This window comes from Cavia porcellus, unplaced genomic scaffold (assembly GCF_034190915.1).
Source record: "Cavia porcellus strain 051 isolate PalLab524CR breed Dunkin Hartley unplaced genomic scaffold, mCavPor4.1 scaffold_38, whole genome shotgun sequence".
In the NCBI taxonomy this organism is placed as follows: domain Eukaryota; kingdom Metazoa; phylum Chordata; class Mammalia; order Rodentia; family Caviidae; genus Cavia; species Cavia porcellus.
Genome location: NW_026947521.1, coordinates 7,300,141 through 7,327,838, shown reverse-complemented (window position 1 = coordinate 7,327,838; position 27,698 = coordinate 7,300,141). Strand labels below are relative to the sequence as shown.

Below are 27,698 nucleotides of genomic sequence, written 5' to 3'. Positions count from 1 at the left end.
ATGCCTGTAATCCCATCACTCAGGAGGCTGAGGCAGGAGGATTGTTTCAAGTTTGAGGCCAGCCTGGGCTACAAAGTGAGTTCAAGACCAGCCTAAACTGCACAGTGAGATCCTGTCTCAAAAAGACAAAAAAAAAAAAAAAAAAAAAGAAAAGAAAAGAAAAGAAAAAGAAAAAAAAGAAACAAAATCCAATAAAATTCTGTAAGAAACACATTTAACTTAAAAGAAAATTCACAGACTACAATACAATACTCCATACCACAGGAACCCAGAAAACAGTAGGGATAGCTATTCTGTTTGCAGACAACAGGAGTATCAAACCAAGAATGATCAAAAGAGATAAAAATTAAAAAGGTCACTACATACTTGTTAAGGGAAAATTTCAAAATGAAGAGATTACAATCATAAATAATGTACCAAATATGGGAGCACCCAACTATGTTACACAAATCTTAATAAACATGAAAAATCAAATAAGCAATAATGCAGTTATAATAGGGGAACTTAACACCCCATTGTCACAAAAAGACAGATCAATCGAACAAAAAATCAGCAAAGAAATAACAGAACTGAATCGAACTTGTGAATAAATCGACCTAATAGATGTATACTGAGCGTTCCACCCAACAACATCAGAATACACACTCTTCCTAGTTGCACATGGGTCATTCTCTAAAACAGACCATATACTAACGCACAGAACATACTTAGGTAAACGCAAAGGAATTGAAACAATCTCATGCATATTATCTGACCACAACACAATAAAATTGGAAATTAATGGCAAAAAACTTCACAAGACATGAAAATTAAATAACACTCTCCTAAACAACCAATGGGTCACAAAAGAAATAAAACAGTATCTACAATCAAATGAAAATGCAAATACAACCACTGGAACCTGTGGGACACAATGAAAGCAGAATTCAGAGGAAAATTTATAGCAGTAAATTCCCACATCAGGAAAACACAAGTAATCTAATTCTGTACCTTAAACTTCTAGAAAAAGGAGCAAATCGAGCCTTAAACCCAAAGAAGACAAGAAATTATAAATATCAGAGCAGAAATCGAAGCAACTAAAACTAAGAATACAAAGAATTAACGAATTGAAGAGCTGGTTCTTTGAAAGAATAAATAAAATTGATAAACCCCTAGCTACCCTTATCGAAAAGCATAAGAAAAAAGCTGAGGATTTAGCTCAGCGGCATAAGTGCCTGCCTTACAAGTATGCGGTCACGAGTTCAATCCCCTTACCAAAAAAAAAAAAAAAAAAAAAAAAAAGAATAAGAAAAGACTCAAATTCACACAAGTAATGAAAAGGGTGAAATCACAACACCCTGCAGAAATACAGAAAATCATCAATACCTACTTTGAAAACCTTTACTCTCATAGGTTTGATAACACACAAAAAATAGACAGATTCCTAGAAACATATGGATTGCCAAAGCTGCATCAAGAAGATGTAAAACTGCTGAATAACCCAATTTCAATTAATGAAATTGAAAATGTAATTAGAACCTTACCAAAAAGGAAAGCCCAGGTCCTGATGGATTTACTGATGAATTCTACAAGAAATTTAGGGAAGACTTCTTGCCAAAACACCTCAAACTCTTCAATGATATTGAAAGGGAAGCAATTCTCCCTAACTCATTCCTGGAAGCAAATATTACCCTAATACCAAGACCAGAGAGACACCAGACCACAAAAGAGAACTACAGGCCAATGTCTGTAATGAACACAGATACAAAAATCCTCAATAAAATACTGGCAAATAGAATACAGCAAACCATCATGAAGATTATACACTATGATCAAGTGGGATTCATCCCAGGAATGCAGGGATGGTTCAACATATGCAAATCAATAAACATAATACACCATATCAACAGAGCAAAGATAAGCATCACATGATCGTCTCAATAAATGCAGAAAAAACTTCTGAAAAAATCTAACACTCATTCATGATAAAAACTCTACAGAAAACCCTATGGTCAGACAGTCTTTACCTCAATCTGGTAAAAGCCATATACAGTAAACCTACAACCAACACAGACAAAAACTGAAAACTTACAATCTAAAATCAGGAACAAGACAAGGATGTCCATTGTCACCACTCCTATTCAATATAGTCCTGGAAACATTAGCCAGACCAATTAGACAAGACAAAGAAATAAATCAAGTAAGAATAGGAAAAAAAGACGTTAAATCATTATTATTTACAGATGACATGATACTCTACATCAAGACCCCAAAACTCCACTGAAAGACTCTAGATGTAATAACCAATGCAGTAATGTAGCTAGATACAAAGTCAGCACTCAAAATTCAATAGCATTCCTGTATTCAAACAACAAATTCACTGAGAGAGAAATAGGGGAAACCACATCCTTCACAACAGCATGCAAAAAAAACTGAAATACTTAGGTATCAATCTAAAAAAGGAAGTAAAAGATCTATACATTGAAAATTACAGTATTCTAAAAAAGAAAATCAAAGAGAATTTCAGAAAATGGAAAGACATTTCTTACAGGAAGAACAAACATGAAAATGGCCATTCTCCCAAAATTATTATATAGACTTAATGAAATTCCAATCAAAATACTATTACCATTCCTCACAGATCTAGAGAAATTGTTCCTGAGATTCATCTGGAACCAGAAGAGACCAAGAATAGCAAAGACAATTCTGGGCAACAAAGGCAAAGCAGAAGGCATTACAATCACTGACTTGAAACTATACTACAAAGTTGCTGTGATAAAATCAGATAGTCCTGGAATAAAAACAGACCTGAAGATCAATGGAATAGATTAGAAGATACAACCACAACTACAAATACACTCAGCCACCTTTTCTTCAACAAAGGGGCCAAACACCTTCACTTGAAGAAAGATAGACTCTTTAGTAAGTGGTACTGAAAAACTGGCTTTCCATATGCCAAAAACTAAAACTAGACCCATGTCTATCACTATGCACTAAAGTCAAAATGGATGAAAGATGCAAGTATTAAAACAGAAACACTAAATCTGCTGGAAGACAAAGTAGGTAGAAATCTTGAAGACATGGGGTAGGCAGAGAGTTCAACATCTAGGATCTTGTCTTACTAAAAAGTTTTTGCATGTCAAAAGAAATTTCCAACAGAGTGAAAATAACACCCACAAATTGGAAAAATTTCTTAGCCAATCATCTCTCAAACAAAAGGCTTCTATCTAGAACATATAAAGAATTTTTAAAAATCAGGCCCCCAAAATTCAAAGACCCAATCCAAAAATGGGCATCTGAGATGAATACACAGTTCTCAGATGAAGAAATACAAATGGCAAATAAATACAAGAAAAATGTTCATCATCATTGGTCATTAGAGAAATACAAATTAAAACAACACTGAGATTCCATCTCACTCCAGTAAAGAAAGGCCAAGATCAAGAAATCAATCAACAACAATTATTGCAGGGGATGTGGGGGAGAAGGAACTCTTCTCCAATGTTGGTAGACTGGTACAACTACTGTGGAAATTGGTGTGGAGAGGTTCCATGTGACCCAGCTATCCTACTTTTGAGCACTTTCTCAGAAGAATTGAAAACATCATACCACAGTATATATGTGCACTCATGTTTACAGCAACACAGTTTGTAACAGCCAAATCCTGGAAACAACCCAAATGCCCATCAACTGAGGAACAGATAAAAAAAAAAAAAAAAAAAAAAGATGTGATATTTTTATACAATGGAGTACTACTCAGCTATAAACAAGGATCATATCGTTCACCTATAAAAGGTAAATGGATGCAACTTGAGACAACATTCTTAAGTGAAATAAATCAAACTCATGTGTAAATACTGTATTGTCTCCTTAGTGTAACAAACTGGGAAATCAAGTAAGATCCAAAATGTACAATAAATATTGTGTAAGGATAAGAAAGGGGAAAAGTAACTGGGATGGGGAGAGAAGAAAAGGAAGAAGGGGAAAAGGAAAAAATGAGTATCAATTTGTATATCTATATACATAAGATAGCCAAGATGAATATACTACTAATTCTATTAGTTCTTGAAAAAGAACAGTTACTACTCATGATTAGATCAATTTTGCATGTCTATTTCTGGTAATCTAAGCAACTCTTTTTGAAGATAACAATATGTAATATAACAACCAGTTACATTCCTATCATCTTGTTTTGAAAGCCTATATTGTTATTGTTTTGGGTTTATTGTTGTTCTTTGTCTCTTTTGCTTTCTGTTTTCTGCTTCAGTCTCCCAAGTTTGAGGCCTGCCTGGGCTACATAGAGAGTTCAAGGCCAGTCTGAGCTGCACAAGGAGACCCTGTTATCTTTCAAGGCATAAATTTATTCACTTGTATATGTATAATACATAAACACACATACACGTTGATGTTACTATGCTGATCAGTATTTTTATATTTTTAAAATCTTGTTTAAAAGAGAAAAAACACAGAAAAGAAAAACAGAAAGCAAAAGAGACAACACTCCTAAGTGAAATAAATCAAACTCATGTTTCTGAATCCTTTGTGGGTACAGCTGTGTGCCAAAAAACAATCCCTATGCGTGGAAGACTGGCTCCTCCTGAAGCAGACAGGGTCTGGAAGCAGGGTGACTTCGACATAGTACATGAGACCTGATCCCCAGTTCTACCCCTTGATGGTGGGGGAAGAGATGGTTTCATTTGTTCTGCCGACCTGATAGCACTGTCATCTGCAACAGTTGAGACATAAGAGTTGTGTGAAGCTCTCTGTGAACAGCTATTCTGCTGAAGGGACTTCAGAAACAGGATGCACCCCCAAGTCACTGGCACCTTTACCTGACAAGATGAGGCTTCACGAAGGCTTGCTCTGGCTGCTCCTGGCTCTCAACCTGCAGTGCATCCTCCAGCAGCTGGGCAATGACTTCCTGGGTAGGTCCCTGTTCTTCTGAGCACACTGGTGTCTTCATTTCTTGAAGCAATATCAGGTATTTGCTTTCTATCTGGCAGAGCTTGGCTTCCAAGCTGGAATACTACAGAGAAAGTGGGAGGTTACCACTATCTAGACAAGACTCAGGAAAAGCCTCCCTCAAATGGCTTAAGCAATTGATGAATGACAAGTCCAAGATTATCAGGAAGTGAGCCAGAGACAGACATTAAGAAAGACCAGGTTAATTCATGCCACAGGCCAATTGCTATGTTTAACATAGCTTTTTCCTTCAGCTCTGGCACAGAAGGGGCACTGATAATCAGATGCCTAGGTGCCAAAAATTTCCACAATCCTGGACAGGGCTGGAGTAAGCAGCAGACACCAGATGTCAACACTGAGGTCAAGCTGGTGCCACCTGGCACATGAGCCATAAGTAATCACCCCACACCATGCCACTATTCTTTTTTTTTTTTTTTGTCTTTTTCGTTTTTTATCAGTACCAGGGATCGAACTCGCGACTGCCTGCTTGCAAGGCAGGCGCTTATGCCGCTGAGCTAAATCCCCAGCCCCTCATGCCACTATTCTTAAGACACTGTGACCCAGGACTGGCTCCCACCTGCCAGCTGATCGGAAAAAGAGTAAAATGTGGAGAGATGCTTTAAGGTTTGCTCAAAAAATTACATGAGGTATATATAGCAGCCATGGGTGTTATCTGATTATAATTCAATTATGACTGGAATATTTGTTGACCCTTTATACTCTGCAAAGCCCTTTCCAGATGTAATCATGTCTGACTCTCAGGCCAACCCACTGGTTCAGAAAAGTGGCAGCATCCTCATCACTCATCTTATAGACATGAAATGTGACATAAATAAACCCCAAATAACTGTAATTTTGGGAATCTGTAGTTGTACATAACTTTTCTAAAAAAAATTCACTTAAATTGCATACGTATAATTGAAGCCACATCTACAGGCCTTTCTTTGCATCAAAGACAAAGTGCACAGCTCTACATATTATACGTATTTTTAAAATGTTTTGATACCAGTAATCATCTTTCTCCAAGCATGGCAGTGAAACTACTTTTAAAATACATCCCTTTAAAAAAATGTAGTTTTCTAACACTCCCTCTCACCAGATAATCATATCCCCATACAGACTCACCTTGGCCATCAGCTCTCTCTCCCTCCTTTCTGCATTTCTTCGTAGAGCTGAGAGTTCCAAAATTTCCTTATTTAGAAATTTATTTTGGGCCTTGTAACCTTGTAGATTATCCTGTGGGGGGAGGAAATCCCATCAATTTACACTGGCTAGATGTTGACTACGATTACCTTTGTGAGTAGGGTTTGTTGCCTCACCAATTTCTAAGTCAGGGTGAGTTCTAAGGACCTGGAGGTTAACAGAAATGTTTTGGTTAATCTTCCTGGCCACCTGTGGCAGCAGAAGGAAGGCAGCCACTGCTACTATAATGAAGGAGACAGAGGAAACAGTGACCTGATGGTGCTGATTTTTCTCAACTGACGACAAAAGAAATGAACAGCACTTATTTTCTAAATCTGTGCAACTGCTTTTACTCGTATTTGTTGAGGTGGTACAAAGAAAGTGATAGTGTACATTCTTTTTTTCAAATTAGAGAAACTGAACATATTCTCTCAAAATTCTCATTTTTACTTACGTACTTTGTATAAATAAAAAAAGGGCTACAAACATATACAAAAAGCCCTTGACTAAAAGCTTACACATAATAAATTCAACCTAAGAGAACGTGCTTCTCAACATTTCTACACTTAAAAAGTTCAAAATTCGGCTGAAGGCAAAGGTCTGGGGAGTAGCTCAGTGGTGAGCGCCTTTCCTGTACGTGAAAGACCTTGGTGGTACTGCAAAAAAAAGTGACCAATGTTTTGTTCCCACCTCAGAAAACTACAAAAGCAAGACATAACTATTAGCAGAGACAAAAGAGTAAAATCCAAAAGACCAGAAAATTTTACAAGCCATATCCACTGACAATAAATAAGAAAACTGGCCAGTAATGAAAATAATAAAGATAATCTAAAAATAGATTTAAAATATTTTAACATTTTGTTTACATAACAATATATATTTGTAAAGTATATACATGCTATTTTTCACCTAATCATTTTAGATGTGAGAAATCAGTACTCCCTCTTCAAATATGTAATCCAGCCCTGGAAAAGGAGGAAAAATTGTAAAGACATCCACTATCCATGTCTTCTCTCAAGCCTTTCAGCATGTGCTAGGTCCACAGGGTACAGGGACAGAAAACCCGAGTTCCTGATCAAGATAGGACTCACGCATTCCACCTGGAACCCACCTGGCAGCCACTGCCTCTTCAAAAGATCCACCCACTGAACCTTACAATTGTGGAATTTTGGAGCCAAAGTCTCTAAAATGGTTGAGAAATGTTCAAGAAAACTATTTTATTACCGACCCTAAACATCTGAGCTATTATGCCACAAAAAGAAAACGGAAAGAAGGGCCCACCCTAATTCCATTAGTGGTTTCCAAAAGAGATGTGCAGAGCCACAGCGATGGGGGGAGACCCTATGCCAGGCACTTGGCTCAGCTTCTGGGGCAATGTGACCCGCATCTCTCTCTTGCCAGGTATAGCCCATTGTGGCCTGGAAACCCTGGCTTTGACATAGTCTCCACCTGCTGTGAACACAGAAGTGTTTGCAACATGAACACTTTCAATGGGATATATGATGATGTTCAGAAATATTCAAGGTTGCATACATAAAGAAAATCAAGTTCTCCTGGCAGCACTAACAAAGATGTCTTTTATAGGAAAAGCTATTTTATAGTAAATATAAAGTTGGGATTTTGTAGTTGTTTTGGTTTTCTAGTTAACAAATCCTGTTCCTCTCAAAGGGTGCTGTCACTCAAAAGTAGCCACTACAGGGGATCATCTATACATTCTGACAGTGCTGCTATCTGTCACTCTGACATTTTTAGCTGTTTGGAATGAACTTGGACATGCCTAGCCTGCTCATCACTAACCTAATCTGCTGCAGTGCATGAAAGAAGGTGGGAGAGGTGAAGCACATGCTCATGACATGAGCTCGGCAGCTGTAATCCTTTGCCTTTCAAGGACAAACTCCAATAGGGGCAAACATGCCTGGAACCAACTTACTCACAAGAAGGAAGTGGCCAGGTGGGGAATACTTTGGGCTCAGTAGGGTTGGCAACTGTAATGTGTTGAGCTTCCTTGGCTCTGCCCAACATTTTGTGTTCTAAGAAACAACTGTCCATCTGAAACCTCTCCCAAAATTTCACAAGACTGTGGCACAGGACTTGACGACCCTCTCTATGGCTCAACAGCAGTCCAAGACCATTCAGCTCTATGCACTGGATGATGAAGCTTCTCTGTAGCCATGGGAATCCAATTGTCCCTGTCTCCTAGTGCTGGGTGGGCCAAGAGCATCTGGTGCAAGCATCCTAGGTCATACCCAGAAAAATCACAGCTTCTCACCCAGAAGTGCCCCAGAGAAGGATGCTGAGAGAGTTCTGTCTCCCTTTTTAGCATCAAAACCCTTCCACATGGTATACAGGGGTGCAGCTTCTGCCAGACCCACCTGAGCTGGGTCCACCCCTGGCTGGCTCTTTACCAGCTAAAGGAATGAGGCTCCTGATTCAGGCCTGTCAGGCTCCGCAGGAAGCTGTGCAAGTTAGTGTGCATTGTACATGCAGAAGGGCCAAGTGACCATTTCCACAAGGTCCATGGAATAACGAAGCCCTAGGGTGATCCAAACAGAAAGGGAATGGTCAGCTGCCTGAAAGCACAGGAAAAGAGATCTGAACCTGCTTCAAGCAGTGGCAACAGCATTCACATTTCCCAGGGGAACTACTGGGATAAGATCTGCTATACTTGTGAAACACAAAAACAAGAACAGGCACAGGCACAGTGCTCTTCTGTCTCACCAAATGAGCTCACAGACACCAGGACCTCTAGGGTGATCTGGATGGAGATACTATATGTGGGAGCCCCGTCCCCATGACCAGAGTCACTGTCCTGCTCTTACTTTTAGCCTGTCCACCTCCAGCTGGTCCCTGTTGGTTGGGGGAGCCAGGGGGGATCCCGGTGTTGAGGGGGAAGGCATGCTGCCCTCGCCCTCGCTGAGCTTGATGATAACCTCGTCCTTGGCCTGGATGGTCTCCATCAGCATTCCCAGCCGCTCATCAAGCTCGCCCACCGTGCTCTTCAGGGTCCTCACTTCTTGCTGCAGACTCTCCTTCTCCAAACTCAGCCGCTCCAGCTGACTGCTGAGGCCCAGAATCTGATCGTCCTTTTGGTGGAGCAGCTCCAGCGTGGCCCCAGGGACTCCTTCACAGAATCGGCCACTCGTGAAATATTTGTCATACTGGGAAGACCGTACTGTCTGCTGCAGCAGCCTGACCAGCTCCTGGGAGCCAAGAGGAGGACAAGGTGAGGAGGGGAGTATGAAACAAAAGGAAGAAATAATGACAGCACCACAAATAGCAACTGTTGAAGTCTGAGGAAACATTGAAACTTCACTAGAAATCCCTTGAAAGACATTAAAGCTAAAGAGGAAAAATATTTATTCCATGAAGACAGTCTGTACAGAACAATGATAGGAAAAGGAAACAATGGCCATGCGCACTGTCATTAGCCATGGTACTGGCAAGTATTAATCAGGATTAGAGAATCTGCCCTAAGATTCACTGAACCGCTAAGCCATTAGGTGCAATCAGGTCTGATTAGTTCAGAAAGGATGTTGCAAGTTTTAAACAACTATTATAGAGCTTTGGGCTAACGCCATGTATAAAGAGCACAGAACTCACAGTGGAGCCAGCCAGAGAACAGATAACACCACCCTGCAACCTTTTATAAGGAAGGGGTCATCCCTGCCCTGATAATCAAAACTTTCAGGACAAACCACTGGACAGAGCACCAGTGGCCATGGCAGCATGAAGCTACAGAGAAGGGAAAAAGAGAACGTGAATGGACTACACTCCTGAAGATGAGATTGCAAAAGTGGGTAAAGCAGGAGCCTGAAGATGGTTACCTTCTGGCTGGTAAGGTCTTTCTTCAAACGCTCCAGCTCCTCCTGCTGGCTTTGAACCTGCAGCTGCATCTCAGAGGCCAGCCTGACGTTGCCAGTGCCCGACATCCCACTCACACAGTCTCCACTGCTGTGCCGATTCTTGTATGATCCAATGATGTCTTTCAAAGGGTGCTTCCCTTTATAGGGGTTACGTCCAAAATCAATAGAGAATCCTGAGCCAGATATTCCTACACAAAAACAAAACCTGCTTTTCTAAGAGCTGGCCAAATCATCCTTCTAGACAGTACAATTAAAGAAAACTTCTTCATAAATCAATCCTAGGATGTGTACTTATCACCCACAAAACACAGGCAGGCTGAGATGGCCCTCTGCCCTCCCTGTTCCAGAGAAAAACCAACATGCCCAAAATCAGAGATGATGCCCCTGTGGGGTCCCTTCCTCGACACCCACCACGTAATCACCTTAAAAGAAAACTAAGGCCCAGTGATGTTTGGCTTCCTATTTTTCTAATTTGTAATAAAAACAAAGCAAAACCCATATGTCCATTTTAAATTGTGAACACCTATTTTAAAATGTAACTTTCCCCATTTTTTCTTTACAATAGTATTTTTAAAATATTGTCGGATTTGAATAAATTTTAATGCAGATGACTTCAAAAAATATATTCAAAACACAGACAAGCAACACTGACAAGCAAATGCTATACAAGTTCAATTTATACAAAGCCGGAAAGCAGGCAAACACCTATGCTGTCAAGGGCAGCACAGTTGTCCCTGGGATCAGGCAGAGGCAGGGCAGAAGCAGCCAGCACCTGAGTGAACACTAGAGTCATGTTGTGCTGGCTTTGTGACACTTCAAACAATATTCCCGAGGGGAGAGGAATACAAGGAAGGGCTGCCCACTTCCTGTGAAAAATGTGGACAAGTTGGCAAAATGTTTCTTGCAGCAGCTCCAGAAATGCCCACAACTCATGTAAGTGTCTTGTCAAGGGAAAGAGGTTGGGCAGAGGTGGACTCGGCTGTCAACAAGAGAGAAAAGACTCCTCAAGGGGTGCTGAGCGTTCTTCATCTTTCCTCAGGCACTGAGCCCCATAGTTCCACTTCTATTTCACTCAATTTCAACTAGAAGTCATATGCTCAGGAAACTCCTTATCCACATTCCTTCATTCCAGGAAGCTGCCCAGGTCACAGTGGCCCCACCCTGGGTGCTCCAGCTGGCTATGCCACACCATCAGGCAACCAGATAGACTCAACTGGGTTCGGCATACATTCGGACCTGGGGTCCACATCATGATCCCTGGAACACAGGAAAGCCCCTTCTCAAAGAAGTCACAGTAGTACTTGCACTCCCAATAAAGACTTCCCCAAATCCTGACTTCTGAAGGCCCATGCTAGAATCAAGCATAAGGCAGAATTTCAAAGTTATTTACTGAAATTTTATGTTTAAAACATTAACATTCTCTTAGCATCAGGCAAAAAGACTGATGGAAAATTTTGTGAATGGATCAAACCATAATCAACTGTAACAGTGAACACATGCTATGGCTTCAAATATGTACAACAGGAAGTTCACAGCACTCCAACCCCTACAGAAAATATATTCATACCAAAATTCAAAGTTAATCCTGAATCTGGCCAAGCTTCAGCTGCAACTGCAGTATGAAGGAAAGGCAAGGACAGAGAATTATGTTAAATGAGCTCCCCAACAAATACATTCAGTAAAACCAGAGGTGCGAAATTCCTTAGTATCACCATTGGGTTTCTGGGCACAAGTAACGGAGGGCGGGGGTGTTGTGACAAGACAGACCTAAGATGCCAGGTGTGGTGGCATACAACCGTAATCCAACTACCAGGGAGATTAGCAGAGGGGGGTCACAAGTTCAAGACCAGCTTTGACAACTTTGATAAATCTTGTCTTATGACAACTGTTAAGAGGCTGGAGTTGTACCTCAATAGTAAAGCACTTGCCTAGCATGAGTGAGACCCTAGGTTATCCCCAGCATCACAAATAAAACAAAACAAGGAACCTGCCATTAAATGCAATGTGGTGCTTTTGATCCTCATTTGAATAAACTATCAGGAGACATTTAAGGGAGGCAGAGGAAGGAACCCAAGTTGAAAGAATTAAGATGTGCTGTATACATTTACCAACCCCCCATGATGAAAGCAATCATTATGTACTACAAACACGTACCAATAAAAATTTTAAAATAATAATACATTGGGCCCTGGGATATAACAGCAGCACAGTATCTGCCTGGCAAGCACAAAGTCCTGAGTTTAATTTCTAGTACCCCGGGGGCTGGGGATTTAGCTCAGCGGCATAAGCACCTGCCTTGCAAGCAGGCAGTCGTGAGTTCGATCCCCGGTACCAATAAAAAGGAAAAAGACAAAAAAAAAAAAATTAAATTTCTAGTACCCCCTCAAAATAAATACATAAATAAAATAAATAAATACATTACAATTATTTAAAAAACATATTTAAGGAAGATTTTGGGAATCAAGTCATATTAAGATTTACCATAATTGCTTTTGGATATAGTAATGAAGTTGTATTTGTAATTCTTCTAAAGAATCACTGTATCTTAAAAACCACTATTAAAAGTCTGGTAGGGGGGTCACACATGTGCAGGTTTAATACTCTGGGAAGCTGAGGCAGAAGAATCACAAGTTTGAGCCCAGCCCACGCAAATTAACAAGACTCTATTTCAAAAAATAAAAAGGTCTGAAGCTGTAGTTCAGTGTAAAAGTCCTCACTGCCATCAAAAAAAAAAAAAATACAATTTTTAAAAAAAGATAGTTGCTAAAGTATTTCCAAATGCAATGAAGGGCTATCTAGAAGTTACTTTAAAATAACTGCTGTGAATAAGGATGAAAATGAATGACAGATATTTGAAAGCAGGAAGAAAATGTTCAAATGGGAAGGAGAACAAGGGAGGGGGAAAGAGGGAAAGGAAGGGAAAAGGAGAAATGGAAACAAAGCTTTTGTAAATAAGGAGGGAAAGAAAGATTAAAGAGAAGGGAGGAGTATGGGGAAAAAAAGAAGAATCAAGATATATTACGTACAGGTAGAAATTCCCTATAGCAAATGTGATCATTATGTACACCAAAAGAATGCCAATAAAATTAATTTTAAAAGTAATAATCCCATTCATGGTGAACGCAGGAAAGGAGAAGTGCTTAGAAGAGAAACAGACAAGAGTAAGAAGCCATAGTTCAAAGCTGCAGAAGCCAGGGTGCTGGATTCCCTGAAGCCCTGAGGCCCAGGTAGTAGGTCTAGTCCCCAGTGGCCTGCAGAGGGGTGAAAACTGGAAAGCAGGGGCCTCGCAGGCCTGGGCCTCCATCCTTCCTCTCTCTTGCTTCCAAGGCTGAGAGAGCGATGGCTTTGATCTGTACATGCTCCCACCAGGCTCCACTGCCCATTGGCCACGGGCTAAAACATCCAAACCCAAGAGCCAAAGTAAAACTTTCCCCTCTGTAAGCTGTTTTTCCTTGAGTATTTGTTACAGTACTAGAAAGCTGACTGACTAAATGTGTAACTAAAAATTAATGACACTATGTTATCTTTTGAGTATGTCTATAACTTCTGTAAACAGCTTTTAAACCAGTGTTTCTATGTAGAGGGACATGATTTCCAGATGTTCTACCTCCTTATAAAGTTCCACAACCACTAGGATGCACAGTCCTCTATTTCTTATTTTTCAAGCCTTTATGCTTTACATCCCATAGAGATGATGCTGCCAAACACGCCTGTCAGTAAAGAATCTCCAGGTCACTGGTGGTTAACAGAAGGACAAAGTGACAGCACAGAAACATGTCTGTACCTTTGCTACCCTCAGGGATCTGCTTCTTCTTTTCCTCCGGTACCACAGATTCCTCCAGGTCCTTCGGAGGTGGATCTACAAGTTCCCACTCTTCACTAGTATAAAACACAGTCCTCCGATTATCATTATGCCCTCTGCCAGGACGGAATGATGACATTGAATTCCTGTCAGGAAAGAAGAAAAGTGTTATTTAAAAATAAGGAAAAGTAAACCAGGTGTGGCAGCACGGTCCTATAATCTCACAGCACTCAGAAGGCTAATCGCAAGCTCAAGGCCAGCCTGGGCTACAAAGCAAGTTTAAGCCAGCATGGACTACACAGTGAGACTTTGCCTCAAAAAAAGGGGAAAAAGGAGCAAATAAATAAATAAACAAAAGTAAAATGAAACACAATTTCATGCGTGTAGGATTGGCAAAAACTAAAACATATAGTAATACCATATGTTAGTAAGGTATGAAAAAATGGTAACTCTTGTATATTGCTAGTGGGAGTGTAAACTGGTACTACTATGGTGAATAATTCCAGGAATACAGAGTGAAGTTGAAGAAGTTTCTATTCTAGGACCCCAGAATTTCCTAAAAAAACATCTTACGTATGTATACAGGGAGACACAAGCAAGAATATCGATTCAAGCATATAAGCACTGTTCATATTAGCAAAAAAACAAAATATGATTACCTTCACACTCATAAATAGATTAACTGTACTATATACGTGCAGTCAAATACTATACAGCCCTAAAATTTTTTTAAATGAGAAAAGAAACAAAAAATAGAAACAAAGCATTTGTAAGTAGGAAGGAGAAGAGGGTAAGGGAGAAATAAGTTATATCATGTGCAAGTATAAATTCTCTATGATGAATGTGATCATTATGTACATCTAAAATAAAATCTGATTGAAAAAAATACTATAGGGATTGGAGATTTAGCTTAGTGGCATAAGTACCTGCCTTGCAAGCAGGCAGTCATGAGTTCAATCTCCGGTACCAATAACAAGAAACAAAAAAAAAGAAAAAAATACTATAGGCCTGGAGATTCAGCTCAGTGGCATGAGGGCCTACCTGGCTAATGGGAGGTCGTGTGTTTGATTTCCAATACAAAAAGGGAAAAAAAAAATACTACATAGCCCTAATAATGAACTCATTCAACACATATTTAACAAGCACCTGTTCTATACCAGGTATCCTTCTGGAGTCATGGGACTCCCAGGGAACACAACACATCAAGCTTCTCATCCTTGGGGGATGCATACTGCAGCTAAAGCTGCATATAGAACAGGCACAGAGATTTTTTAAATGCTGATAAAAAAGGAAAGAAAACTTAGGAAGGAAAGGTAAAGAATGACACTGTTTTAAATGTACATGCTAATGTTTCTAATAGGTTACGTGTTTGCATATGTGTATGTGCATTTCTAAAACCCACACATTAACAATATTCATCAACTGTAGATTACTGGCTATCTATCTTTCTAAGATCAAGAAAGTGTGATCAAGAAGAGAGAATTTTAACTATGTTTTACTTTGGTTTTTAAATGCAGCAGAAATATGACAAAAGTCTAAAGATGGGCAGTGGCTACCCAAGCAATCAATATACTGTATACCAGCCTGTATGCCAAAATATTTAATTAGAGGTTTTTAAAACTGGGTTGGCATTCTGTTTCCAGTGAAAATAGAATAATAGGGACTAGATTTATTTACCCTCCTGAAAACTAAAAAAAGGGAACAAAATCTGGGAAACGATAGTTTTCAGACACTGGCTGTCATGCAACTCAGGACAGCAAACCCCGTGAGAGAGAAAACAAGGAGAGTGGGCCCCACCACTGCCTACAGGTAGTTTCCAGGCCAGGGGCAGGCAAAGGAGGCCCTAAAAAGTCCAGCAGCTCCCTGAATTGAAAAGAGTGAAGCCAGAGCTGGTACATACCTGTTATCTCAGCACTCTGGAAGGATGAAGCAGGAAGACTATAAATTGGAGCCCAGCTTGGGTAACTTAGCAACGTGGAAAGATCCTATCTCATAATATAAAATTTTAAAAGGACCAGGGGTGTAATTCAGTGTTAATGTCCTGGATTTGATCCTACTACCAAAAAAGGAAAAAGATTTAGAATAATGCAAAGAAATTTTACAACAGATCATCAGCCTGCCATAGCAATAAACAAAGGTACAGTCTTGTGCCAGGTGTGGTGGCACATACCTGTAATCCCAGCACTCAGGAGGCTAAGGCAGGAGGCTCACTGCAAGTTCAAGACCAGCCTGGACTATAAAGTAAGCTCAAAACCAGCCTACACTGCACAGCGAGACCGTCTCAAAAAAAAAAAAAAAAAAAAAAAAGCAAAAAAACACACTCTTCTGTTAAACTGCTTTAACAAGGAGAACCCCAGAACCCAGTGATTGCACCTGTGTAAGACCTGGCAGGTGTTTTCTTAATGTTACTGACTTAGGACCAAAATGGATCTGGCAAACAGATAATGCATGCAACCTACATATACCAGTCACTTCCTAAGCCCTTGTATTGCCTGGCACCAAGCTACACCTGCACAGAGAGACTCAGGTCAATTTCAATCCCCGGGGCTAAGGATTTAGCTCAGCGGCTTAAGTGCCTGCCTTGTAAGCAGGCGGTCATGAGTTCGATCCCTGGTACCGATAAAAAACAAAAAAATTAAAAATTAAAAAAAAAAATTAAATCCCCAAAAAGCCAGTCCTCAAGATACTGAATTCTGGCTTTACAAACGTCATAAACCTGTGGGGAAAACTATTTCAGAAGAGCTGCTCTAGAAGGAAAGGGAATGGTTCGCAAATGCTCTAACTACTTCTGTTCATTCTTAACCCAACTGATTTGTTGCCTTCGTGCGCACTGGTACCTCTGATCCTGCCATACCAGCTTCAGTGGCCCCACCTACAGTGAGGGTCTCACAGCAGAAAGCTTCCATGCAGTGACTGGTCATCTGCGTCCCTCTGAGAAACAAATTCTCCTTTCATTTGGGCTCCAAAGTGTGCCCCTGCTCTGGTTCTCAAAGAGTGAGTACAGGAAGGGAGAAATGAAAGTGGGGAAGATGCACACACAGCCTGAGCAGGAAGAAGGGCACCCACTTTCCCCACCAGGGTTCTGCAGTTTCAACTCTGTCACAAGCTGTTTGCACAAACCCATGCTCTCGCCCACAGCTGGTAGGAGGGGTGGCATGGGGTGCAGTATCACTGCCAAGCCCACACAATAGTGATCAGGCTCAAAGCAAAATCCCTGGGTGAGCTCAGATGTGGTGAAACCAGTTCTACATCACCATGGGTCTTGGCAAGACAGACTCTCAAGCACAAGCCTGCTACCTACACCACTAAGCAGGGTTCACCAGGGACCAAGGATCTGGTCTGTGCACCACACTGTGGAGACCAGGTTCAAAAATGCAGCAAGTGTAGATGGGAGCAAGGAATCGATGAAGCATTGCAGCAAGGAGTGGGAAGACCAGGATGGCTTCCTGTAGGGGCAGGGCAAGAAAGAGGAAGAAAGCAGAAGGCCCTCCCAGCACAGGGCCCTGGAGAGGGGACTGCACATTTGGAACAGAGACATACAGTGGACCTGTCACGAAGCAGGCTGAGGAGTAGGCCCAGGGTGGCAAAAAGGCCACATTCAGCAGTATGCTCAGCACCTTGGCTTGCAGCTGAAGGCCACAGTCTCTGAAAGGTGGAAGGAGTGGAGTAAAACGGCTCAGGCCACTGAGCATAGGGCCCGTGCAACCATCAAGCAGCATGGGCCCAAGACAGTAGTGCCTGCACACAGACCCACTCCCCAGCCCCCAACTGCAGACATGAGCCAAGCGAGCACTCCTTCATGAGATGAGGCACAGGATCTCTGAGCCTGGTTTCCCAGTCTTGGTCAGTGACTGCACATCCTAGCTTTGGTTAGAGTCTGCGTCCATGAACCAAAATCATCATCTTTTTGACAATCACAATGATTTCCATGCAACAGTGGCCCTGCAAATGAAAGGGCCTGGAAGGGCACGGACTGAATCAAGAGGTAGAGGGCTGCTGAACAACCAAACATAACAACATGTGCTCTGGGAGCCATCAGGGAGGATGGGGCTCCTGCAATTTCTTACAGGCACGGTGACTCCACAGGCCAGACCACATCCTTCCTTCACACGTCCCTCCCCAAGACCCAGCTCTGAACATGCCCGTGAGCAGCCTGACTACATTCCTTGTCCTTCTTGGCAAACACAGAGCTGTGTCTTGCAAGGAAAATACAAATAAACACAACGTCACAGTACCGGACACGAATGACTTCCCCAAATTCACCACACATCTGGTGCCTGCCTTGGACTGGCTTAGACCCTCTGCTGTGCCTCCTAAGACCAAAGAGCTAGATCACTAGCTATGTCCAGGACAGCACAGCCCTTGTTAGATTCCTGGGGACAACAGCCATGCACGCAAATCAATACTCCTACCAAGCTTGGGTGTCAGAAGAGAAACAGAAACAAAGTCAGAAAATGGCAGCATGAGCAGAGACCCAGGAGATGACAGTGAGGCAAGGGCTCAGGACACAGCATTGGGGCTTCACCCAGCAAAGCAGGCATCCCCTCCTCCCCACTCACCAGGTCAAAGAGTCAGGCTAACAACAAGCACTGGCACCTGCATACAGACACCACTCACCGGCACCAGCAGTGAGCTAGACACTGCAAGACATCATTACTCACATATGCCAGTTACAACGGAGGAAAGGAAGCCCAGAGAAGCCAAGGGACTGGCTCAGCAGCACAGAGCTACTAAGTGCAGTCCTGGGGCTCTGAAGCCCAGACTGATCACAAAAACCATGGACAGCCTTTCTGTGACCCCACTCAATGATGAGCATGACCCAGGAGCCCCCAGGCACACACCAGGCACAGCCCATGCCACACAGGCACTGTTACTGCTTCAGCCCTGTGGCAGCCAATGCAGACATACATCCCACACTGCATTCTCACTCTGCTTGCACTCTCAGATGCACATGGACCACCAGAGTTCACAAAAGGTTTAGTTTTCCTACCTGATATGTCTGGACATGTACTGGTTATATGAAGTCGTTAAAAAGGAAACAAGTGAAACAACTAAACTTAAAATTCACACACCTATAAAGGATATGTGAGTGTACTCTCACCTGCCAGGCTTCTGTGTGTGGGGTTACTGCCTGCCATTCATTACCTTCCTGCATAAACCACACACTAAGACACCCCCATGCAGCTGAGCACGGTGACACACATCTGTAATCCAAGCACTCAGAAGGGTAAGGCAGAAGGATCACAAAGAGTTCAAGGTCAGCCTGAACTATACAGTGAGATCCTGTCTCAAGACAGAGAGGGAAAAAAAAAAAAAGAAAGAAAGAAAGAAAAACAAACCACAAACTAAAAAAAAAGACATCCTCATGCTATTTTTTTTTTAAAGCCAGTCAAATTTAGCAGTGGGGGGGGGTGGTATACCAACATTAGTGATACTAATGTTAATAAGTTCTGATAACCCACTGCCATCGGACCAGCCCCTCATGCTATTTCAATTTCGTGTGTCACTTTTATAAAAGTGAACAGAGGCTGGTTATGGTGGCACCTGTCTATAATCCCAGCACTGGGAGGCTGAGACAGGAGGAGGATAGCTGTGAGTTCTGGGCCAGCCTACAGTTTATAGTATAACTGTATCTCAAAAGAAAAAAAAAGACAAAAAAAAGTGAACGGAGACTTACAGTTAGAAACAACATAAGCATAGAATCTCAAACTTTTAATAATTCTCTGATTTTTTTTCACAATTATGTCACCCACACAGCAGTTTTTTTAGTGACCCATTTTTACTAATTTTGCTTGTGTCTGATTTATTTTTCATAGAAATGAGTCATTTCCTTACTTTATGAGTTTGCTAAGTATTTCACTAAATTACAAAATTATCAGGTGCATCAGGCATCAGCTGGTCAGGAACAAACCCAGATGAGTCTTGGGGAATGTACAGTTTGCAGAGCCCTCTAATCTCATATAGCTAGCACTGACCACAGTGCAGAGGGAATTCTGAGTGTCAGTTCATCAGGACAGCTTCTTAACAAATGCTGTGATGAAGAAAATACAAGCATTCAATTTTCCTTGTAGCCCTGACTATGCTCAATTTGGTTACTGTTTATAATCCATTAAAAAAAAAAAAAGACACACAACTTTTGAGCTATTCCTCTACACTATAGAGATAAAATAGTTTTATTGTTTCAAAAGTCATTAAAATATCTCCAGGTTGGCAATGTAGCTCATGGCAGAGGACTTGCCTAGTATATGCAGGCCCTGGGTACTATTCCCAGGACAGAAAAAAATAAAAATATCCCCAGGCACCCAAAACATTTTATTTAAACCTCCATAAAACATGTCACAAATAAAATGATAAGCAAAAGAAAAGCCAAACACCATAAACACTTAAGATCCATACAGCATCACATTTGGTCTCCATAGAAAGTGATCCTGCAAAAGAGCACTTGTCATGAGCTGTACCCCCAACCTTGGCCACCAACTCTACCTCCCACTAACTCAGTGCCAGTCAGTGCTCTGACCCTCTGCACTATTAGCTCATCATCAACATTCCACCTCATGAAGCCCATACAGTATCTCTCCTCTTTTACAACTGAGAAATGGAGGCACAAGAATGTTAACTTATTTGTCCACAACACCCAGCTACCAAGGGGTACAGCTGGGAAATGAACTCAGGGAGCCTAGCTCTTACCCATGTGCCACACTACAAAAGCAGGGCTGCCAGGCGGTAACCCCAGTGATGCTCAACTCTGAGCGTGCTCTGTCAGTTGTCACATGCCAAAATGACGTATGCTCCCTTTCCTAGGTAGCAGCACTCAAAACTCATCTTAAGCTCAAAGACAAAAAAAAACAAGCAGTAGAAGAGGAGTGTCACTGCCCCATTCCTTTACCTAATTCTGAAGGCAGAAAAGACTACTCAGGAACAAAAACCTGGCAAATCCATCATCCTCCACATATGCTCTCATGTAAAGGTGGAAGAGACCAGGTGTGCCTTGTAGCTCTGCCACACACTTGCCCCATTGCCTTGAGCAATCACTTTAACTCTCTAAGTCTCACCTTTACAACCTGCAGTAACGCAGGGAGAGTCTTCTCATGGTTTTCTGACATTCTGGAAGCACAAATGAGTTTTTTCTTTGCTGAGAAGCACACTGCTGTGACACAGAGGAGCAGTACTGCTCTAGGTAAAGGTGGGGACACCTTGCTGCTTTCACCCTGCCCCTGGGTACTGGAAAGTGAGTGGGACACAACCTCATGAAACAGAGTACAGTGAGCACACAGGCACAGTGAGTAAGTGGGGCTCAACCAGATGGGATGGTCAGACTGAGCAGATGGGTACAGTACAGAATTATGGTAAAGAGGAAGGCACAAATGACCAGAACACAGAGGTTGAAAGATCAAGAACTTAGGGGAACAGCCACCCAAGGAACACTTCTTTTTTCTGTTTTTTTTGTTTGTTTGTTTTTTGCGCGGGGTGGGGGGGTGGTTATACCAGGGATCGAACTGACAACCTTGCACTTGCCAGGCAGGTACTTACACTGCTGAGCTAAACCACTGTCCACCTATCCAAGGTACGGACTGAAGCCACATTGCCAAGAACCTTAATGTCATATAAGTGGAGCTGACTCCACAGGCTTTGAGAAGAGAACAGCAAGACACAGCTGGATCAGTGCAGGTCTACAGATTAGAACCCCACAGCACTCTCCCTCATGGTGCCAGTCTTCTTAGGTGTGGGCCTGAACATATCCTATCCAGTCCTAATGTAAACCCAGGTCTGATGAACTAAAAATGCTTCATCATACTGAACTCAACCACAAAGACACACACAAAAAGAGAAAGTGATCAAAGGAAAGAGGCTACCTCTTGAAATGTGTTTCTGGATACCCTGGACATCTGAGTTCTGCAGTGTAGATGCCTGGCCCGCACAGCCTGATCACTGGCCAGGCCCTGTGGCACAGCAAGAAACCTCCAGGTCCCACAACACATCAGCACACAACCTTTCCACTGATCCCCATTTTCTTTTCTTTTCTTTTTTTTTTTTTTTTTTTTTTTTTTTTGTCTTGTTCTTTTTTTATCGGTACCAGGGATCGAACTCACGACCACACACTTGCAAGGCAGGCGCTTATATCGCTGAGCTAAATTGTTGGGAGCCGCAGCCCCGAGCCCGGTCGCCTTACTTGGCGGACGTGAGGCCTGTAGGAAAGAGCAAAGCCTGAGCTAGATTACCCCTCCCATCGAGTGTGCTAAGATGGCGCTTATCTCCTGCTTCCTGCTTGGTAAACAACCCGCCCTGTAAGATCTCCTGCTTCCTGCTTGGTAAACAACCCGCCCTGTAAGATCTCCTGCTTCCTGCTTGGTAAACAACCCGCCCTGTAAGATCTCCTGCTTCACAACCCGCCCTGTAAGATAGTCTGCCTAGCAACAACTGATGTTAGCCAATCAGCCCGCATCGCGCGCTTTGAACTGATTGGCCACTGTAACCCTATAAAAGTGAGTGCCTCTCCCGCCACGAAAAAAGAAGCAAAAGAAGCAGAAGAAGCACGCAAGGAGCCGCGGAGAGCGGACCGGTAGAGGCTTCGGGACAGACTGTAGGGAGAAGCACGCAAGGAGCCGTGGAGAGCGGACCGGTAGAGGCTTCGGGACAGACTGTAGGGAGAAGCACGCAAGGAGCCGCGGGGAGCGGACCAACAGAGGCTTCGGCCGGGAGGATTCCCGGGGCAGGCTGTACGGAGAAGGAAAATAAAAGAAAAGGTTGTCCACTGCCAGACTTTGTTGTGTGTCCTTCCTGCCGGCCGGGAGTGACACCGACACTAAATCCCCAGCCCCTTGATCCCATTTTCTAAACCAGGCCAAGTCTTTAGATTCTGTGGCTGCAAAGTGGACTGTCTCAAAGCCCTCTGTTCAAATAATGCACACAGCTAATTAAAAATTATATAATCCAATTAAAAATGGGCCAAGGGTCTCAATAGACATTTCTTCAAAGACTTACAAAGAAGTAAGTGCAAGTATGCTCAGCATCACCAGTTACTAGGAAAATACAAGTCCAACCACAATGGAACACCAATGTTACAGCCAACCACTCCACAGTACAAAATGGCAAGCATTGGTAAGGATATGGAGAACCCACATACACCACACCATTGGTGTCAATGTTAAATGGTACAACTGAGGAACAGTTTGGCAGTTCTTCAAAAGGTTATGCAGAGAGCTATCATGAGACCCAGCAATCTCGCAGCTTGGCATAAAATAAATACACACAACAGATACACATGAGTGTTCACAGCAAGATTGGCATAAAATAAATACATACAACAGGTACACATGAGCGTTCACAGCAAGATTATTGGTAATAGTAATGGAAACAACTCAACTTGCCAAATGATAAATAGATAAACAAAACATGGCCCAGCCATATAAGGGAATATCATTTGGCCATTTAGGGAAAGGAAGTACAATACTGACATGCTACCACATGAAAAAAACCGTGGACATATTGTGCCAAGTGAAAAATGCCAGACCTAACAGGTCTCATGTGATTCCATTCATGTGAAATGTCCAGAATAAACAAACCTATAGAAACAGGAAGTAGATTAGGGGTTGCTTAGGCCTAAAGGTGGGAAGGAAGACAAGGCGGTAGAAAAAATAGGAAGCAACTGCTAACGAGTAACGAGTTTCTTTATGGGGCAATGAGAATGTTCTCAAATGGAACGTGGTAATGGTTGCATAACTCTGTGGATGCACTGAAAACCACCAAACTGTGTATTTTAAATGATTGGATTATATGGTCTGTGAATTGTATCTCAAAAAAGATGTTTTTCTTTAAGAATAAACACATTTTTAATAAAACTTCCATTCTCATTGCCCCAACCACAAGTGAGAACGGAGGTCTCGAGCAGAGGCCTGGGCCAGCCTGGAGTGTAGAGTCAGAGCAAGAACCTCTGAGCAAGAGGCCCTGGGAGCTCTGAGGCCTTAGACACACTGACATCAGCCAGTTTCAGCCTCTGAAACATCAACCACACAACTTATCTCAGACCCAAGCATTTAAATGATGATGTTCAGCAGGGTATCAGCCACAGAACAAAAACATCATTTATAAACTAAAAAAAAAAATTAGTCATGGGGAAATATGCTGTAAAAGACAACTCACTCAAGTGTACAGTTGACTTTATAATTTCATATACGAACAAGTATGTTGTGATGTGTATTATCAGAAATAAGCCTTTTCCAGTTTCCTATGCCATGTACCACTCACTTGAGCTCACTGCCCCACTGTCTCAGAGAGTAGAAGTTAATGGGGTTCTGGTGTCCTGGGGCTGGCTGGTTTGCAGCTTGTTCTCCCACCAGCTCTCCAGGAATAGTTTCCGTGGATAGGACATTTCTGGCTTTTTCTGCGGAAGTATTTGGGTGCGGATAAATAACATCTGAAAGAAAATCAAATAAATGTCAGTTACTCAAAACCTCCACATGAAATGTGATCACCTACATGAAACATGGACTTGATACGCTACACAGAAAATCTCAACTATATGAATAATAGCACATTTTTAATGATTACCAGATAAAAATCACATCTGTGGGTAGTTTATCATATAAAAACCACAATCTGAGGCCATTTTCATTAAAGTAGATACCTGTTTCTAGAAGAAAGGCTGTAATATGTTTCAAACTACCCAGTATTACCAGCACTGGACAAGGACAGAACATCCAGGACTCCTCCCACTGTAGATTAGTAAGCCTGGTGGAACTGAGAGCAAAGTCCACTCACCTATGCTGATAAGGAACCAGCTTCAGAACAAACCAGTAGGTAGAAAGAAAAGTGTCAATCAAATTACGGCCACTCCCTTTCCATCAATAAAGTAGGAGGAATCCAAAGATAAATGTATTTGCTAGTTCTTGCAAATAGCAACACTAAAAAAGTTTGCACATCATAGTTTAGTAAATTATAAGCAAACACAGTGGTGCTAACATACAACCAAGTTTCAAAATCTATCCCTAAAATTTAAGTTTTAGACATGTTTAAGGTTGATGTGATATATCCAGGTTTTATTTCACAATAATGCTATTTTCTTACTTCAATATATAATAGTATTTGTTCAAACATGTTACTTGCTTCAAAATAACAAAATAAAAGAGACCAAAAAAGTTCATTAAGTAATGTTTTTAAGTTTTGTTTTGTTTCATTTTGTTTTTTGAGACAGGGTCTCACTGTGTAGTCCACGCTGGCCTCGAACTCATGGCAACCCTCCTGCCTCAGCCTCCAAGGTGCTAGGATTACATGCCTGTGTCACTTGCTATGAAATAATTTTTGAAACTAACAAGCACGGAAGTGATGCGTTGTTATTCTCTTTACATGTTCAAAATTTCTCATAATTAAAAGTCACTTTTAAAAAACTGCTAAATGCTTTCCAAACTACAAACACTTGGTATTCTTTCAAATGACACAACTAAGGGACAGGACACATCTGGAAACAAAACTTAGTATTACTTCACCATAGTCAATGTGGTCTATACTTTTTTATAAAGCATACCTACATCAGCAGTATCAGCCCTCACTCTTTCTAGGAGAAGAAAATCATAAGGGAACTTCTGACTAATGTTAGCTTCTAACCCAACCAGCACATGCCACATCATTTAGGAAAGCCCTCTGTAAGATCACTGGGCAGGGTTAAGACAGCAGAGTGATCCTCAAAGACCAGTGTCCTCACAGGAACCTGCTGACAGGCTTGCCATGTATGAACAAGCAACTATCTGGACCCTGGTTCAGCACTGATATGCAAAGTTCTGATGTCCATGTGGGAGACATCCAGAGTGTGACATGAGTAAGAGGCTGCTGTCCTTCTAGGGGCATTTAGTTCAGTCAGGAAAATCAACACCAGCTTATGCCAAGGTTCTGACCAGGAAAAGCCAAGGAGGGTGCTAGGGATGGAAGAATCATGGGTGTGGGAATAGAGCCCTAACTCAAGGCAAAAGGCAGGAGTTACAAACTCCAGAGCCAGGGACAGAGGTACTGCCTGTCCCTGCAGTGACCAACATCACAGGGTGAGGGTAGAGGACCATGCTGGGCAAGTTTGGAGCTCATGTCAGGCAACGGGCTCAGGAAGAATGGGGAAGGCTCTACCCCTTACCTCAGAAAAGATAAAGTGTTACCCAGCATCCAGGGCTTGCTGCTCACAGACCTACCACAGGCAAAACAAATGACTCCAGGCTGGCCAGCTACACTCATTTCTGTGGGCATTCAGGACAGCCCTCCTTCCTGTGCAGCAACAATTACCATACTCTGGTGTCCCTGAGCACTCAACATCAGAAATCCTGTCCCAAGCCAAAAGAGTTTCCTGAGGAATGCAGGAGTGCTGGCGGTGAGTACAAAAGAACTGGAGGCCAGGGAAGACAGACTTATTTTCTCTCTCTCTCTCTCTCTATCTCTCTCTCTCCCTCCCCATACTGGGGGATTGAACAAGACCTTTGCACGAATTACATCCCTTTTATTTTGAGACAATGTGTCAGGAAATTAGTAAATTGCCTGGGCTGGACTCAAATTTGAAATCCTTCTGCTTCAGCCCCCAAGAGTGTTGGGGTTACAGGTGTACATAATGCTTGATTCCTTTGTTCTCTTTAAACATTTTTCCAGTGCCTAAGTGACACTTCTTGGGAGCTCAGACTGCAATGTCTATATCTCTTGGGTCCTGACTCCAGCACTCTCTCTCTCTCTCTTTTTTTTTTGTACCAAGGATCAAACTCACAACCACGCACACTTGCAAGGTAGGCACTTATGCCACTGAGCTAAATCCCCAGCCCACTAGCACTCTCTTAATTCCAGCAACCTAAGAGGCTTCAGCTTGGATGACAGCCCAGGTTTCCTGCTGGGGGTCTTCTAGGGAGGCCCCTGCTCACACCTGCCCTGCCGTAGGAGACTCCCATTTCCCTCCAGCTCCTACCCTGCCATAGCAGCCAAGCCTACCATTTCACAAGCAACTTTGCTCCCAGGAAACTACACGACCAGGAGAATCCCACTGTCTCAGTTACTTTTTACTTGTTGCTGAGACAAAATACCTGACACCCAAAATTAGGGAAGGAAAGGTTTATTTCTTATAGTTTGTAGAGGTTTCAGTCCATACTCAGCTAGCTACAAGCCGAGGGGTAGCATGGTGGGCAACCATTCATGGCAGCTGCAAACAGCAACTTGTGAACCAGCAAGACAGAGAGACACACCCTCTTCCTGCCATTACATAGTATGCCGACTCGACCCATAGGCGGGTGTAGCACTCATACCATCAATCCGAGCCTAGACAGTGAACCAATCAAATGCTAGACTTAGACTTGGTGGAGTCCATAATTCATGAGGCTTGGGGGCCACTGACATAAACCATGACACCCCTGAAGTCCACCATGCCTCAGAGCACAGCACAAATGGGAGCCAAGGCATCACCATGGCAGATGGGGTGGATGAATCTGAAATGCCTTTTTCATAATCAAATCAAGTTTTAACCCAGATTGAAGAAGCAGTCATGAGGAGAAATCATCTTCCAAGTAAGTACATGGCACCATCTAAGCGACAAATGGAGAGGTGGGTCTGAGAGCACCCAGGATGGGTCGCCCACCAGGCTGGTTAAAGCTATACATCTATTCCCACCCACTGCAAGAACACACACAGCAGAGTCCTGAGGGCAAACCACTGCACACCCAACACCCAACTCCAGAGGAGGATTCAGCTGTCATCCGTAAAACAGCTAAGTAAGTGAAGAAGATGGTAACTCACTCCCATGTTTAGCAGAGAATGAGAAAGGCACGGTCCCTCCTGACTCCCTCTCCAATCACCTCCCTCTGATGGGCTCAACGACATGCAGTCACCTGGCACCAACCCCCATCCACAGCAACCCTCCCCTCTCATCACCACCAACTCCCACCAAACGTGCAGGT

At 42.4% G+C, this 27,698-nt stretch overlaps 1 protein-coding gene across 2 annotated transcripts in view; it reads right to left on the bottom strand.

Moving 5' to 3' along the window:
• The window catches only part of Tbc1d2b (TBC1 domain family member 2B), a 72,883-nt gene that overhangs the window by 16,929 nt on the left and 28,256 nt on the right, over positions 1-27,698 (bottom strand). The window contains exons 3-8 of one of the 2 annotated variants that reach the window (XM_013145578.2): positions 24,034-24,202; positions 13,771-13,934; positions 9,948-10,123; positions 8,943-9,323; positions 6,067-6,177; positions 4,812-5,005 (exon numbers count right to left, since the gene is read on the bottom strand). In XM_013145578.2, coding sequence (XP_013001032.2) covers positions 4,812-5,005; positions 6,067-6,177; positions 8,943-9,323; positions 9,948-10,123; positions 13,771-13,934; positions 24,034-24,202 — 1,195 coding nt within the window. Of the gene's footprint in view, positions 1-4,811; positions 5,006-6,066; positions 6,178-8,942; positions 9,324-9,947; positions 10,175-13,770; positions 13,935-24,033; positions 24,203-27,698 lie in introns of both variants that reach the window. The other variant, XM_005000801.3, reaches the window with a different exon arrangement.